This window comes from Ahaetulla prasina, chromosome 4, assembly GCF_028640845.1.
Source record: "Ahaetulla prasina isolate Xishuangbanna chromosome 4, ASM2864084v1, whole genome shotgun sequence".
Taxonomy (NCBI): Eukaryota; Metazoa; Chordata; class Lepidosauria; order Squamata; family Colubridae; genus Ahaetulla; species Ahaetulla prasina.
Genome location: NC_080542.1, coordinates 27465246 through 27479276, shown reverse-complemented (window position 1 = coordinate 27479276; position 14031 = coordinate 27465246). Strand labels below are relative to the sequence as shown.

The 14031-nt window shown below is 39.9% G+C and overlaps 2 protein-coding genes across 5 annotated transcripts in view; both read right to left on the bottom strand.

The window, feature by feature from the left end:
- Positions 1-5386: 5386 nt before the first annotated feature.
- On the bottom strand, positions 5387-12521 carry NFATC2IP (nuclear factor of activated T cells 2 interacting protein). Its single transcript, XM_058183425.1, has 7 exons — positions 12216-12521; positions 11993-12106; positions 10017-10171; positions 7682-7856; positions 6427-6571; positions 5947-6053; positions 5387-5857 (listed from the first exon to the last, which is right to left on the bottom strand). The coding sequence occupies exons 1-7, from the start codon at positions 12225-12227 to the stop codon at positions 5705-5707; spliced, it is 861 nt and encodes a 286-aa protein (XP_058039408.1). The 5' UTR covers positions 12228-12521; the 3' UTR covers positions 5387-5704.
- Positions 12522-12873: 352 nt separating this feature from the next.
- LOC131198603 (tyrosine-protein phosphatase non-receptor type substrate 1-like) overlaps positions 12874-14031 on the bottom strand; it is a 53273-nt gene continuing 52115 nt past the window's right edge. For 3 of the 4 annotated variants that reach the window (XR_009155119.1, XM_058183414.1, XM_058183419.1), the window contains exon 8: positions 12878-13015. The gene's annotated coding sequence lies outside the window, so the exon portion shown is untranslated. Of the gene's footprint in view, positions 13016-14031 lie in introns of all 4 variants that reach the window. The other variant, XM_058183415.1, reaches the window with a different exon arrangement.

Sequence of the window (14031 nt, the reverse complement as noted above, 5' to 3'; positions counted from 1 at the left end):
CGCAGCCGCATTCTGGACCAGTTGGAGCCTCCGGGTGCTCTTCAAGGGGAGCCCCATGTAGAAAGCGCTACAGTAGTCCAGGCGGGAAGTGACGAGGGCATGAGTGACCGTGCATAAGGAATCCCGGTCTATGAAGGGGCGCAACTGGCGAATCAGACCGACCTGATAAAAGGCTCCCCTGGCGATGGCCGTCATATGTTCTTCTAACGATAGCCGAGCATCCAGGAGAACACTCAAGTTGTGGACCCTCTCCATAGGAGCCAATGACTCGCCTCCAACAGTCAGCGATGGAATCAGCTGACTGTACCGGGATGCCGGCATCCACAGCCATTTCCAGATGTTGGTTACATAAACCTAAACAATTGTGGTACCAGTAATCTTAATTCATACAAAAAGATGTTTGTAGGTTATGTCAGGTAAATATATAGCCCAATGCAGATATAATCAAGTTATGAGCACACAATTAAGCTGGCTTTCATAGATGATTATTTATAACAATTTTCACAATTATTTTTGTGAATATTCCCCTTCAAAACCAAGTGTTACTTACTTCATATTTGCAGCCTAAAATCACATGCTAAATTGTCCCAAAGGTGCTTTTTCAAGAGGCAACTGGACCTTCTGGTGTTTCTTTGAAGATGTTTCTTGTCTCATCCAAGAGCTGCTTCAGCTCTAAGAAGCTAAATGTCTTCACAGAAAAACCAGAAAGTCCAGTTGCCTCTTGAAAAAGCATCTTTGGGACAACCATGGTCTGGATGACTGAGAATCTCCATAGACACATGCTAAATTATATACAATTCTTTGCTGTACTGGACAATTGCTCGATAACAATAGCAAACCTAAACAGATTACGTTGTGGTTTAAAACATTATGTTCTTATATAATACTAGGAAATAATGGCTGGGCTCATACAATTCATACCCATAAATAACTATGCTACCCATGCTTAACTATGATGTTTCTACTTAAGCAATTTTTCTGCATTTGCATGACACAGCTATAGATTAGCCAACCTGTATTTGTGGAAAACATAGTTAATATGATTTAGCATGTCACATGAATACAACCATTTGGTTTGGCTTTGTCATGGCCACAATAATTTTTAATCATGGCCTATGCTTTATAATTTGGGTAGTTTTGTGAACACATCTCAAGCCTAATGCAGCTATTATCACTTGCTATTGGCTAGTGTTGGAGATAGTGGCCACATATTGTTTAAAGCCCCATTCTTGCAGTAAGTTATTACAGATTTCTTGTGAATTGTTTTTCTTACAAACATATTGCAGACAAGTGCTATCTCTTCCAGTAAAGGAATTTTCTTTCTTCCTTTTTGAAAGGCAGCTTCTTAAGAATTATATTGCTCTAATTGAAAATCTGCAAAATTTTTAATCTGCAAAAATTTAATTTAATTTACCCAAAAATGGGTAGTCCTTGATTTAACAATTGGTGATTTAGTGTCTGCATCAGAACAGGTAGTTTAAGGTCCATAAAGTGGGTTTTGCCAATAAAATGTGCCAGCCCTCCTCCCACATTCACCCCATGACATAATTAAATTATCAATTAACCTGCTGGAGTCACATTTAAAAGCCATATGCATTGAAAAGTTCTCTAATGCATTTTACATGATGTGTTAGATGTACAAGTTAGATTAAAAAAAAGTTCAATTGTTAAAAAGTGGAAATAGGCAAGATAAAACTATAAGTGTTCCATAGAATTGTGCCTCTGTCTATCATCCATCCATTAAAATCCTCATTCCCTCCTTAAGCTGGCAGGAATAGCTAACACCCTAGAAGATAGGCTCAAGATCCAGATGGATCTTGACAGACTTCAACACTGGGCCCTGTTAACAAAATGAAATTCAATGCAGAGAAAAATAAAGTCTTACACTTAGGCAAGAAAAACCAAAAATACACATATATACTGGATGAAACCAGGCTTAACAGCAATAACTGTGAGAGGGATTTTGGAGTCTTAGTGGACAACCAGTTAAATATGAGCCAGCAGTGTGCGGTGGCAGCCAAAAAAGCCAATGCAATCCTAAATTGCATTAACAGAGGGATATATTCAAGATCAAGTGAGGTACTAATACTACTCTGTAAAGCCTAAGTAATAGAATACTGTATCCAGTTTTGGTCACCACACTATAAAAAAATATGTTGAGACTCTAAAAAAAGGTACAGAGAAGAGCAACCAGGAAGATTAGGGAACTGAAGACTAAAATTTATGAAGAACAGTTACAGAAACTGGGCATGGCTAGTCTAGTGAAGAGAAGGACCAGAGGAGACAGAATAGCAGTGTTCCAATATTTGAGGGGCTGCCACAGAGAGGAAGGGGTCAAGCTATTTTCCAAGGCACCTGAAGGCCAGACAAGGAATAATAGATGGAAATTGATCAAGAAGAGAGTCAACCTAGAAAAGGAAAAATTTTCTCACAGAGAACAATCAACCAATGGAACAGTTTTCCTTCAGAAGTTGTGGGAGCTTCATCACTGGAGGCTTTTAAAAAGAGATTGGACTGCTATTTGTCAGAAATGGTGCATGTCTCCTGCTTGGGCGGGGGGGGGGGGTTGGGCTAGATCACCTACAAGGGCCCTTCCAATTCTGTTAATATGTAATCTATAAACTTTTTCCTAGGTGAAACAATGCATGATAGGGCAACAATTTTTGAGCCAAGATACCTCAAATGAGTTAACTTACAGTATGCACCCAAAATCCAGGACCTATAACTCCATGGAGTTGAAATTTGGCAACTATAGTTGTACCTCAGTATTCGTTATGGTTCCGGGACATGTGATGAGTACCAAAAACTATGCGCACCACACTATTTTTTTCCATAAGAAATAATGTAATGAGTCACATGGCAGCCATCACCACCAAGTTCTAGCTGGTGCATTGAGTACCAAACAAACGTATCAGTACCGGGACAAAACTTTCACATCAAAATGTGTTGAATACCAAATTCAATGAGTTTGAAAGCAGTTGAGTATCAAGATACCACTGGACTATAAAACATTTTATAACAAAAATTATCACAAAGCAGTTTGTGACATTACAAAGTATTATGAACTATTTCCTGTGTTGATGTTTGGCTGTACTATTCAGTTCAATGTAGGCTACTTTCAAGGCTGATGCCTCTCTGAATACGTTCCCTGAATTTTTAAGCACTTTTCAACTACATTAGACTCTGCCATTGTTGAAGGATTGAGGGTAAGGAAATGTCTCTGAAATGATGAATCTTAAAATACATTTTCTAGTCCACTGTAGCCTTTTCCTGCCACTCAACCTAAAACCCAAAAATAAAGTCTATAATCAGTTCATTTGAGGGGTATGATTTGTGCTAGTTAGGAAATACATTGTATTTATTCTGTTCCCATGTTATCTGTAAATATATTTATCAACTTATTCATAAGAAGATTCTTTAGGGATCAATGTCCATTTCATTGGTAATACTGTAATCTTATGTTCATCCAAATGTAGATTCTATGCTCAACAGTACAAATACTGGCATAAATAAATTTCTATTTCAGCTTACAATATGGAGAGCTTTGTGTCTAAGTAGAATTTGCTTGAAGGCAGGCAAAATACATCTCCAGCACCTAAGCTGCTCCTGAATTTTTTCCTTCCAGGATATTGTATAATTTCAATTGCCTAAGAGAAAGGAATCCAGGACAGATAAAGGTAAAAGGAGATTCCCACAGAACTCCTTAAAGTATTTGGGCTCTTAGTGTATTCACTGTGGTTTACAGAAGTCCTGCAAATTATGATTAAAAACAAAAAAAATTGCTAAGTAAATAAAAGAAAAAAATGTCAGTGTGAATATCCAAGAGGAAAAAAAAGTAGGAAAGGCTTTTTGGCTTGGATTACATACAATTTTGGAATGTTATTTTTCAATGTCAATGTTATTAGAAGCTGTTCATAAATTAAAACATTGTCTTTTCTATGTGCAATGTATGATTTACCCTTCCTTTAAAATGTCAGCTGTTTTATTGAAGCACAATACCAATCTCTATGTGTATACGGTTTGAGCATAAGTAGATTTTCTTCTAAGTTGGAATTCTCTCCATGCCTTATTGGAGGCCAGCACCTGATCAGCACTATTGACAAGCTAAGGATGGTCAGCTGAGTAGCACTTCTGTGGGAATCTACTAGAAAATATCTGGATTCAGTGACTAAACTGGGAAAAAGTCAACATAATGGTAATACTTAGAAGTGTATACCGTTAGTTACTGGGATTTCAGCTCTACACAATGAGACTTGATACATTCTTCAGTTGTGTTGGGACTCCAAATCACCATGCTTGGGGATTATGAGATATTAAAAGTAAAAAAAGGTAAAGGTTCCCCTCGCATATACGTGCTAGTCGTTGCCGACTCTAGGGGGTGGTGCTCATCTCCGTTTCAAAGGCGAAGAGCCAATGCTGTCCGAAGACGTCTCCGTGGTCATGTGTTAACATGATCTAAATAGAATACACATCTGTTTAACCAAGACAGCAGAGTTAGATCTTTTCTAATTGATGTGATTATACTTAGGAAACCTGGTTGTTAATAGTGTGGAAAGTTTAAAAAATGTAATATTGGGATTGTACGGCTTTGTTTTTCATATTATAATTGGTTAAACAGACAGCAAACAGCTAAACAAGCCTGGATTTGGCATTTTTGTCCACCTACAGAGTCCTTCCCAAGGATAGGCAGATGTTATGTAATAATAAAATATTGTCACAGGATGTAAGCTATTCCAGGTAAAGCTGCTTTTTCCAATTGACTGGTGATTTTGTGAATGCCAATAGTACTCAATTGGGTTTCCTAGTTTTGGAATTACAACCAAAGTATCTCTTATGAGCTGTGGTGGTGCAGTGGTTAGAATGCAGTAGTGCAGGCTACTTCTGCTGACTCTCTGCTGCCAGCAGTTCAATCCTGACCAGCTCAAGGTTGACTCACCCTTCCATCCTTCCAAGGTCAGTAAAATAAGGATCCAGATTGTTGGGGGCAATATGCTGACTCGGTAAACTGCTTAGATAGGACTGTAAAACACTGTGAAGTAGTATATACAGTATATAAGTCTTATTGCTATTACTATTACTATTGGTCATATCTTTGCTTACTTTTATTGTTCTATTTTTACTTACAGGACTTTATATTTTGGGATATGTTCCAGTTCTTTCTCATCTGTTCTGCACTCTTTGTATTATTGTTTGTTGGTTGAAGTCAGCTAGATATTTAGACTGTGTTTGACATTTTTATCCACCTATCAAATCCTTCCCAAGAACCTGGGATAGGCAAATATTGTTGTTATGGTGTTAATATTTATTGAAGTAAAATTATTAAGAACATAATATTCTCTTAATGTCCATCATTATTCCTCTACAAAGTTTGTCTGCAAGCAACAGGACCAGTAACAAAATTAAATTTTATTACATATTCCAAATATTAAGTACAGAAGATAAAAGAATAAAGTGAAAGGTGTCCTGTATTTATTTTCTCCACAAATTAAACTTCCATTTCCAACTGCAATATCAGACTCGGTGAAAATTAAATCAAGGAAAGTATTGAGTCACTCAGAGTGGGTAAATATCAAAATATCACACTGTGGGTAAATAGCAAAATATCACACTGAATACAGTGAGTCACTTAGAGTAGGTAAATATCAAAAAATAATAAAAAATAATAATAAAGTTTAGATATGGATTATTTGGAAATGCAAGGATGCTACTTAGACACTTCGATAACATCACCAGATTCCATCCCCACTTGTTCAGGGGTCTGAGTTTCTGCCAAAGGCTTCCCATCAAAAGAGAAGACAAGTTTCCCTAGACCTTGAGTTTGTTTGTAGCGGTTCATAAGAGCTGTGAAGGGCTCCCCCTGCAAAAAGGACAACATAATTACAATACTGTAATTACAGTATTACAGTCACAGAAGACATCCCACAATTCACACCTTAGTTCCTTTACCTTCTGGACTGTAATCTCCATCACAGAACTTCTGTCTTTTCCTTGTACTCGAAGCAACAGGCCTCCAGAATCATCAGCCGGTTGGTTATCGTTCTCCACTATACAATCTGGAAGTTGTCCAACAGAGAATGTTTATTCTACTTTTTCTCCACTGAGTTCAAAACAGCAAAATAATGATTTACCCCAATATTATCCTCACCAACTGCCCCATAAAGGATGAGCTGGGCCACTATAATTAAGAGTATGTGGCTGAAGGAGGATTAGAATTTAGTATCTCCCAAACCTTGCATATCATAATTTTTAAAAAACAAACAGGTTTAGACAATACAGTAAGGAGAACACAAGAAAGTAGCCATAAAATACTGGACAGTACAGAAGTTTAATTCATTTGGGAGGCAAAAGGTTTGAGGAATTTAAAACAGTCAATGAGATTGGAAGCAATGACGATCTGAAGTAAAAAATAGTCCCTAAACTATTCACCGATGATGGAAGCAATACTAAGGTCCGACTTAGCAGGAGTAGACTCAGGCATAAGGTGTCTATCATGATGCAGGAGGACGAGTCTCTTTGGATCAACCTTCAATATCTGTGACATGTGGTTAATCACTCGCCGAAGAGGCTCTGTCTATAGAAGGGGAAGTTAAATAGCTGTGTTAGAGGACAAGGTAAATGGATTCTCTCTGCCCTTAACCATGGCTAAAAGACTGATATTACAGCATCAGGACAATAAATATATGGCACCAGTCACTCAGTGGAGCAAAGACCTGATAACAATAGCCCTTTATGAACATACTTGCATATTTACATTAGATACATAGAATTGAAACTGTTTATTTTGTAACAATATGTTATACTTTATTTCCTTTTTTCAGTTGTTTTTTAAAGCACTTGTTATGCACATTTTTGTTTGATAATATATTTCTATCACCTTGTCTTATCATTACCTCTTTGTTTTGTTCCTTTTGTCTTTTTTATTGTTTTAAAAACAATAATAAATAAAAGTAAGAGAGTAAGAATAGGATATAATAGGATCCTGGAAGGATGTCAGGTCCTCCTCAGTGACAGTAATTCCCAATTCAAAAACTGTTGCCCATTGTTTTCCCTATATAAAGATTACGGGTATGAGAATTTTAATAATATGTAGATGTGGCTTTATAAGCAAAGCAAACAAAATTGTAGCAGAGTTTGGGAAACTTTTTAAGCTGAGATACATGTCAATTTTATTTCACAGAAGTTGGCCTTCAATTTTTGGCAATCATAAAAACTTCAAGGGGCTATAAAAAGATTTCAGGAATTGCAAGTTGCCCACCCCTGGTTTAATGTGACATGTGGATTCAGAAGTAGTATTCTGAGGCAGACATGTTTTTCACCAATGCTATTTTGAACCCTCCTAAGCCCATATTCTCTTTTAAAAATATATATAATTTTTGCTGCATTGTTACAGGATGTAAATTAATAGTGTGGTTGTTGGAATTCACATATAATGATGGATGCATGCAGGATTGTATATGAAGGTCTGCCTATTAGTTGGGGAATATCTAATAGTGAAAAAATAAACTTCCAAAGCCCAAGATGGCCACTTCTGTGTTGAAGCTCATTAAAAAAAACAGTCTCTACCGCAGATGTTATGACTGAGTCCTAGACAATTGTGAGGGAAAGAAAAAGAAAAAAGCCCACATTATGACAGCAAAGGGAAGTGAATAGGGATAAGATATCAAATACCAAAGCCTCATACCATTAGAATACAAACTTTGTAGATATCAGCTCGGCATCGGACTTTCAGCAATAGCTCCCGGGGTTCCGACGCATCAACCATAATTACATCATCCTCATCACACATTTGCTCCTGCAAGGTCTTCTTAGCAACTAAGAGGGAGTTGCTCAAATTATCCTGATCCTGATCATATGTTCTGCAAGAAAGCAAAGACAAACTTGAGTGAGAATTCCATATGCTGGGTTTTGCCTTGGGATGCCATTATTTAGAAGTATGTTATATTCAGTTTGAAGCAGGCAAGGGTACTTGGGATCTGTTATGGAAACCCTTTTTTCTATCTGAGAGCACCTTAAGGAAGTAGCACTTTATGCTGACATAATCATAACAGATTCAAGAAAATACAGGTTGTCCCTGACTTACAGCAGTTCATTTAGTGACTGTTTAAAGTTACAACGGCACTGAAAAAAAGAACTTATGACTATTCTTCATGGTTACAATTTTTTGCAGCATCCCTATGGTCATGTGATCAAAATTCAGATGCTTGGCAACTGACTCATATTTATGACTGTTGCAATGCCCTATGGTCATGTGATTCCTTTTTGCGACCTTCTGACAAGCAAAGTCAACAGGGAAGCCATTTTCCTTTAGAAACCATGTTAATAACTTAACAACTGCAGTGATTCACTTAACAACTGTGGTAAGAAAGGTTGTAAAATGAGTCAAAATTCACTTAACAAATGTTTCACTTAGCAACAGAAATTTTGGGTTCAATTGTGGTTGTAACTTGAGGACAACTTGTATGCATTGGAGTCAGTAATTTAATTCTTCGTAAGGTGTTATGAAGATATTACCACCTTCATAAGGCCTCCTGAAATTAAGAGTGATCTGCACAAATACTGTGTAAGCCACCCTTCGTAAAATTTCTGGCATGGAAAAGCCAAGGTGCCTGTTCTAAGAGACAATGAATCACAACAGTCTCTCCCAATTTAATATTTCTCGAAACTTTTGGAACACAATTCCCCTATATACTTGCCCCTACTTCCCAAGTCCAATATATACAGAATTAGAAATGGGAAGATTAGCACGGACAGATCTATTTCAAATAGTTGTCTTGGAGCCCTTAGTGAATTAATTTGCTTCCTTCATGCCTTCTTTGTTAAACATGAATCAGTTTAGCCTTTTTTATAAGGCTGCTCTAAAAATACTGTTTGAAAGTAGAGACGAAATGGTATGTATGTAGTCCTTGACTTACAACCAGAATTTCCATTATTAAGATAGCTGTTAAGTGAGTCACACCCAATTAATCAAATCGTGATACTTAATAAGTGAATCATGTGGTCATTAAGCAAATCCATCTTCCCCCATTGATTCTGCTTGTTGGAAGCCAGTTGGGAAAGTCTCAAATGGCAATGATGTCACCTGGGACCCCACAACCATCACAAATACATCCTGGTTGCCAAGCACTCAAATTTTGATCACATGACTGTGGGGATGTTGTGATTGTTGTGTGAGCAAAAGTTGTTAAGTCAGTTTTTTCAGTGCTGTTGTAACTTCAAAGTCACTAATTGAATGGTTGTAAGTCTAGAACTATCTGTATTATTCTGTAACTCTGAACCTAAGCTTACCACCAAGAAACCAGTCCTCCACTCCAGCTCTTGAGAGCCTAAGAGCTCAAAGTATTAACCAAATTGGCATACAACACAAAAGTACACAAAGAACAGCTTAGCATGGTCCAGCCTTATCAGTTATATTAGCCAATTCACTGAAATCCTGCATGTAGCTGTATTATAAATATAGGACATAACTATCTCTCCAACCCTGCATAACTATTACTCTCAGCACAATATTGCTGTGCTCATGCTGATTTTTAATCAGTGTCAGAGGAGATGTGATATCCAATAGATCAGTAAAATTTTACTGGACTTGATATGCTGCATTCAGATAACAAACTTAATCAAAATGTGCTTACTATCATCTGCCAACTTTCTTCCTATGCACATTAAATAACTGCTGAGCTATCTGAAGCACTCTAACCTGACATGCAGTATTGTTTCAAACTGATGTGAAAGCTCCTGCTAGCTGGAGCAAGGTAGGGAAAGCAATTTAAATCAATTATGCCCCAGAGACCCCAATCCTTCCTAAAGATTTTGTTCCCCCACACCATTATCACTCCACTACACTTCCACCTTATTTTCAGAAATAACAATTTTTTATTGGGCTTTGACATGATCCTTCCTTTGCTGTGGAGGAGGTGAAGGGGAACATGAAAGGCCTTGACATCTGTCAATAGGAGAACAAACAAAGTAATAGTTTAAATTCAGCTTTTTTGGAAAGTCAGGTAGAAGAGAACTGAAACCTTGGTCTTGACTTCAATAGCTTTAAAGGAATTCGCTTTTCTTCCTCGTCGTCATCATCTTCGTCTGAGCTAAAGGCCAACTTATTATTACAACGGGCTTTGATTTTATCAGGAAGTTTCGTAGGATTTTTCAATAATCGTAGGCCGTTCTGAACCTGCAGATAAGAAATAGAAGGAGAGGGAAGAATTTATCAGGGAGAAGAAACAGCTGGGGTTCCCACTCCCCCTTGCTTTGGCCCACCTGCACCGCTATTCCCCCACCCCTTGCACCATTATGTCATTCCAGCAGACAAGGCCTGCAATCCAAAGCTGCAAGTTTCTTCCATCCCTTGTTGGTGCTCCTGCACCTCTCGCGCCCCATGAGAAAGAGTGGGAGAGAGAGACAGAGAGAAAGAAAGGGGGGGAGAAAGAGGGGGTGGGGGGGAGAAAGAGAGAGAGGGAGAGAAAGAAAGAGAAAGAGAGAGAAAGGGGAGAGAAAGAGAGATGACAGAATGAGTGGGAGAGAGAGAAAGAGAGGTGGAGAAAGAGAAGGGGGGAGAGGGGGAGAAAGAGAGAGAGGGAGAGAGAAATAAGTGGGAGAGAGAGAAAGGGGTGGGGAGACAGAATGAGAGAATGAGTGGGAGAGAGAAGGGAGGGGGAGAGAAAGAGAGAGGAGGGACAGTACCTAAAGGACCCCATCCCGCCACTGGGAGTCCAGGCACTTCAGCAAGCGGTGCATTGGATTCGTATTAGTGGTTCCTGGGATTTAAAATTATGGACTTGGTGGTCCCTGAGGTCCAAAAGGTTGGGGACCCCTGGTATAAGGGACAGCATAAAAACCTGAGGAAAACTGGCAAACACCCAGTACTGGGTGCTGTACAATAAAGTCATTAAATTAAGCTCTCTCTTGTCCCCGCAAGCAAAACCAATATGTTTTCAAGCTAAAGAAAACTTTTCACTGACTTATTTAATAAGGAGATCAGGCACATTTCTTCCATACAGAATAAGCAGCAGCAGAGGTTAAAAATCTCATCTTTGATATAGTCACGTCTTTTGAGCTAGTGTTGATCATCTGTGATTGCCCATACACATTCCTATACACATTTTTGGCAAGCTTTTCGACAGTGCCCTGTCATTTACTTTATTCCTAGGGCTGAGATTTCATGCCTAAAGGAGGATGAGTGTCCAGTGTCTTTAAACCAGGGGTCACCAACCTCTCGGACCTCAGGGATCACTAAATTCATAATTTTAAATCCCGCAGACCACTAATATGAATTTTTAAAAAAGATAAATAGTATTTAGTGCAATATAAAAAATGCAAATAATTTTTCTGGGCCATCAAAATGTTCTCGCAGACCACCAGGGGTCCGTGGGGTCCGTGGTTAGCGACCGCTGCTTTAAACCACTGGACCAAACTGGCTCTCAGCCGCATTATACAGACTTGTATTAATTACAATACATATAATACAGTATAAAAATTGGACACAGCAGCAGCATACAGTAATTTTCACTGCAAATGTACTTGCGATAAAGACATTGAGGAAATGAGGGCACAACAACAACAACAACAACAACAACACAACAGATCCCTAAGTTAGGGAAAGTCTGTTCTCTGAATAATGATAACCTTCATCATCTCCCTGCAGCCCTTGTTACCCAGTAGTTCCTCATCACACGTTTTGCAATTAAATGTTTTAGGCTTCATCTGACAATTTTCTCTCTCCCTGAGAAACCGGGTATGAGATGGGGATAATTTACTTAACTACAGGTGGTGTTCAATTAACAACCACAACTGAGGCCAGAATTTCTATGAGAAATGGGTTCAGTGCGTGAGATCGGGATCCGCGTCGGGCAAAAGAAAGTAACGGAGCAAGCGAGCGAGCGAGCGAGTGAGCGGGGGGGGGGGAACGGGGCGGGCGGGCGGACTGACGGCCGAGGGAAGGGGAAGAAACGACGCCGCGCATCCCTTAAAAGTCACCCCGCCAGCACATACATACCTGGGTCGAGTAGACTGGGATGGCGACGCTGGTGGTGAGAATGCGGCGCCGCTTGGGCAAGGGCTTCTTGGGGGCCCCTTCTGGCTCCGAGTCGCTGCTCAGAATCACACTCTCCTGTTGAGGAGGGGCGAGAAACGCCGAAGGGCCATCAGCCGCAGGCCGAGATTCCACCCCGCTTCCTCCCTCAATTCCCTCCGTCCCTTCCCGCCCCGCTCCTGTTTACCGATTCCGCCATGGCTGGACAAGACACGGTTTCTATTGGTTTCGCTATTCGCGTCGTTCCGCCTCCGAAGCTCCGATTGGGCTCCACCCGAAGCTCTTTGTTTCTTCACTCCGCGGAGAAATTTTATCTGCGGAGATTCTCTTATGGCTGGTCCCGGAGACCTTCGCTCTCCTTCTCCTTTCCTTTCGCTTCTCCTCCGGAGCTGAAGAAGCTCCTGAAAAAAGCACTTTCGGCACCTCCGAGAAAAGTTTGAGCGAGCCGGCGTTGGCCACAGAAGCGTCGCCGTCCGCAGCGCTGAGCAGTCTGGCGACGGTGGTGGGTTTGTTTTGCTTTCCAAGGCGAGACTGCCCCCTGTACTTCGTTTTCCGGGGCGGATCGAGAGGAGGAGGAGGAATGTGGGATGGCACCGCTCTCTTGAGGGCCGCCTCTTTTTTCGACGCAGTAAACCTCTGGAATAGGCAAATGCGTATTTTGCACCATCTTAATCCATGCAGCGAATCGTCCATTTTGGAGGTATTAATTACTACCACATGCCACCTTAACCAGCCAGGATGGGCATGGATCCCTGAACTCACAGCTCCAAAGGACCTGTCCGCTTCCTCAAACTCGGCTCCCAGATAGCAAGGCTCAGGTGTGTCTTCCCTCTAAGGAGTCTGCCTAGCCACGGTCCAGCTTCCAGCAAAATGTAGTGATTTTTTTATCTGACAGATGCCGAGAATATTCTTCACACAGCGACCTTGGAAGATCCTCCTTACCCAGGAGAGATCTGATTATCTGAAACAGGGCCCCCAGTTGTCTACCTTGCAGATAAATAAGAGCAATGAAATCATTAAAGTACTTCTTTAATAAAGAAACATAAAGTACATAAAGTACCTTTACATAAAGTACCTTTGATGAAGGTATTTTTTTTTCTTTTTTTCTTTTATTCTGAGAGTGTATGCACCAAAACAAATTCCTTGTGTGTCCAATCACACTTGGCCAATAAATTCTATTCTATTCTATTCTATTCTATTCTATTCTATTCTATTCTATTCTATTCTATTCTATTCTATTCTATTCTATTCTATTCTATTATGCCTCCACGGTCTTATCCCCACAAGATGAACACAGATACAGGTTGAACTGTCTTTGAATATTAGTAGCTCAGGTAGGTAGGTAGTTACATTGATGGTTTGACCTCCGAGCATGGCAATTTGGCTGCAAACGTTTCTTCCCCATTCACGGAGACATTTCCAGTGCGCTTTGGATTGTGCTTGTCTGGGGGAGCACTGGCCTTTAAAAAAATGGCTTTTTTTTAATGGCCAGTGCACAATTCAAAGTGCACTGAAGATGTTTCCTCCAATGCAGATGAAACATTTGCAATCAAATTGCCAATCTTGGAGCTCAAATGAATAACATAACTAATACAAGTTTTTACCTGTGTGGGGTCAGCCTCACACTTTTTCAAGCAGTGCTGTAGGCACCTCGTGTTAGAATGATAGAGGTGCCTGCTATATTTTATCTGTCTCTCTGTTGGAAGTTAAAAGGCCTCTGATCTGTTCCACACTTCTTTTAGCAGCCTTCTGATCTGCCAATCAGGATTCAATCCTAGCATTTAAGACTAGGATCCCACATCAAAGAACAGGAATTCCCTCAGGGTAAGGAAAATGCCAGGTGAAGGAAGGGAGCTATGTATCTAAGGGCAATTTCATGCATTTCAGGATCAAGGCAGGAGCATCCCAAACAGCATAGGAAGGTCTTATTAAACTCTTATGTACACAAACCACCCCTGAATTCACACCAAGAGTTAGGGTTATGGAAGAATGTGTCTGATCTC

What these genes read in the sequence shown, in the direction of transcription:
- NFATC2IP (XM_058183425.1), bottom strand. An exon ending in TCCCAGTCTACTCGACCCAG is followed by an intron (nt 10,172 to 11,992) that starts GTATGTATGTGC and finishes TCTTATCTGCAG; the next exon opens with GTTCAGAACGGCCTACGATT. An exon ending in ACAAAGTTTGTATTCTAATG is followed by an intron (nt 6,572 to 7,681) that starts GTATGAGGCTTT and finishes CCCCTTCTATAG; the next exon opens with ACAGAGCCTCTTCGGCGAGT.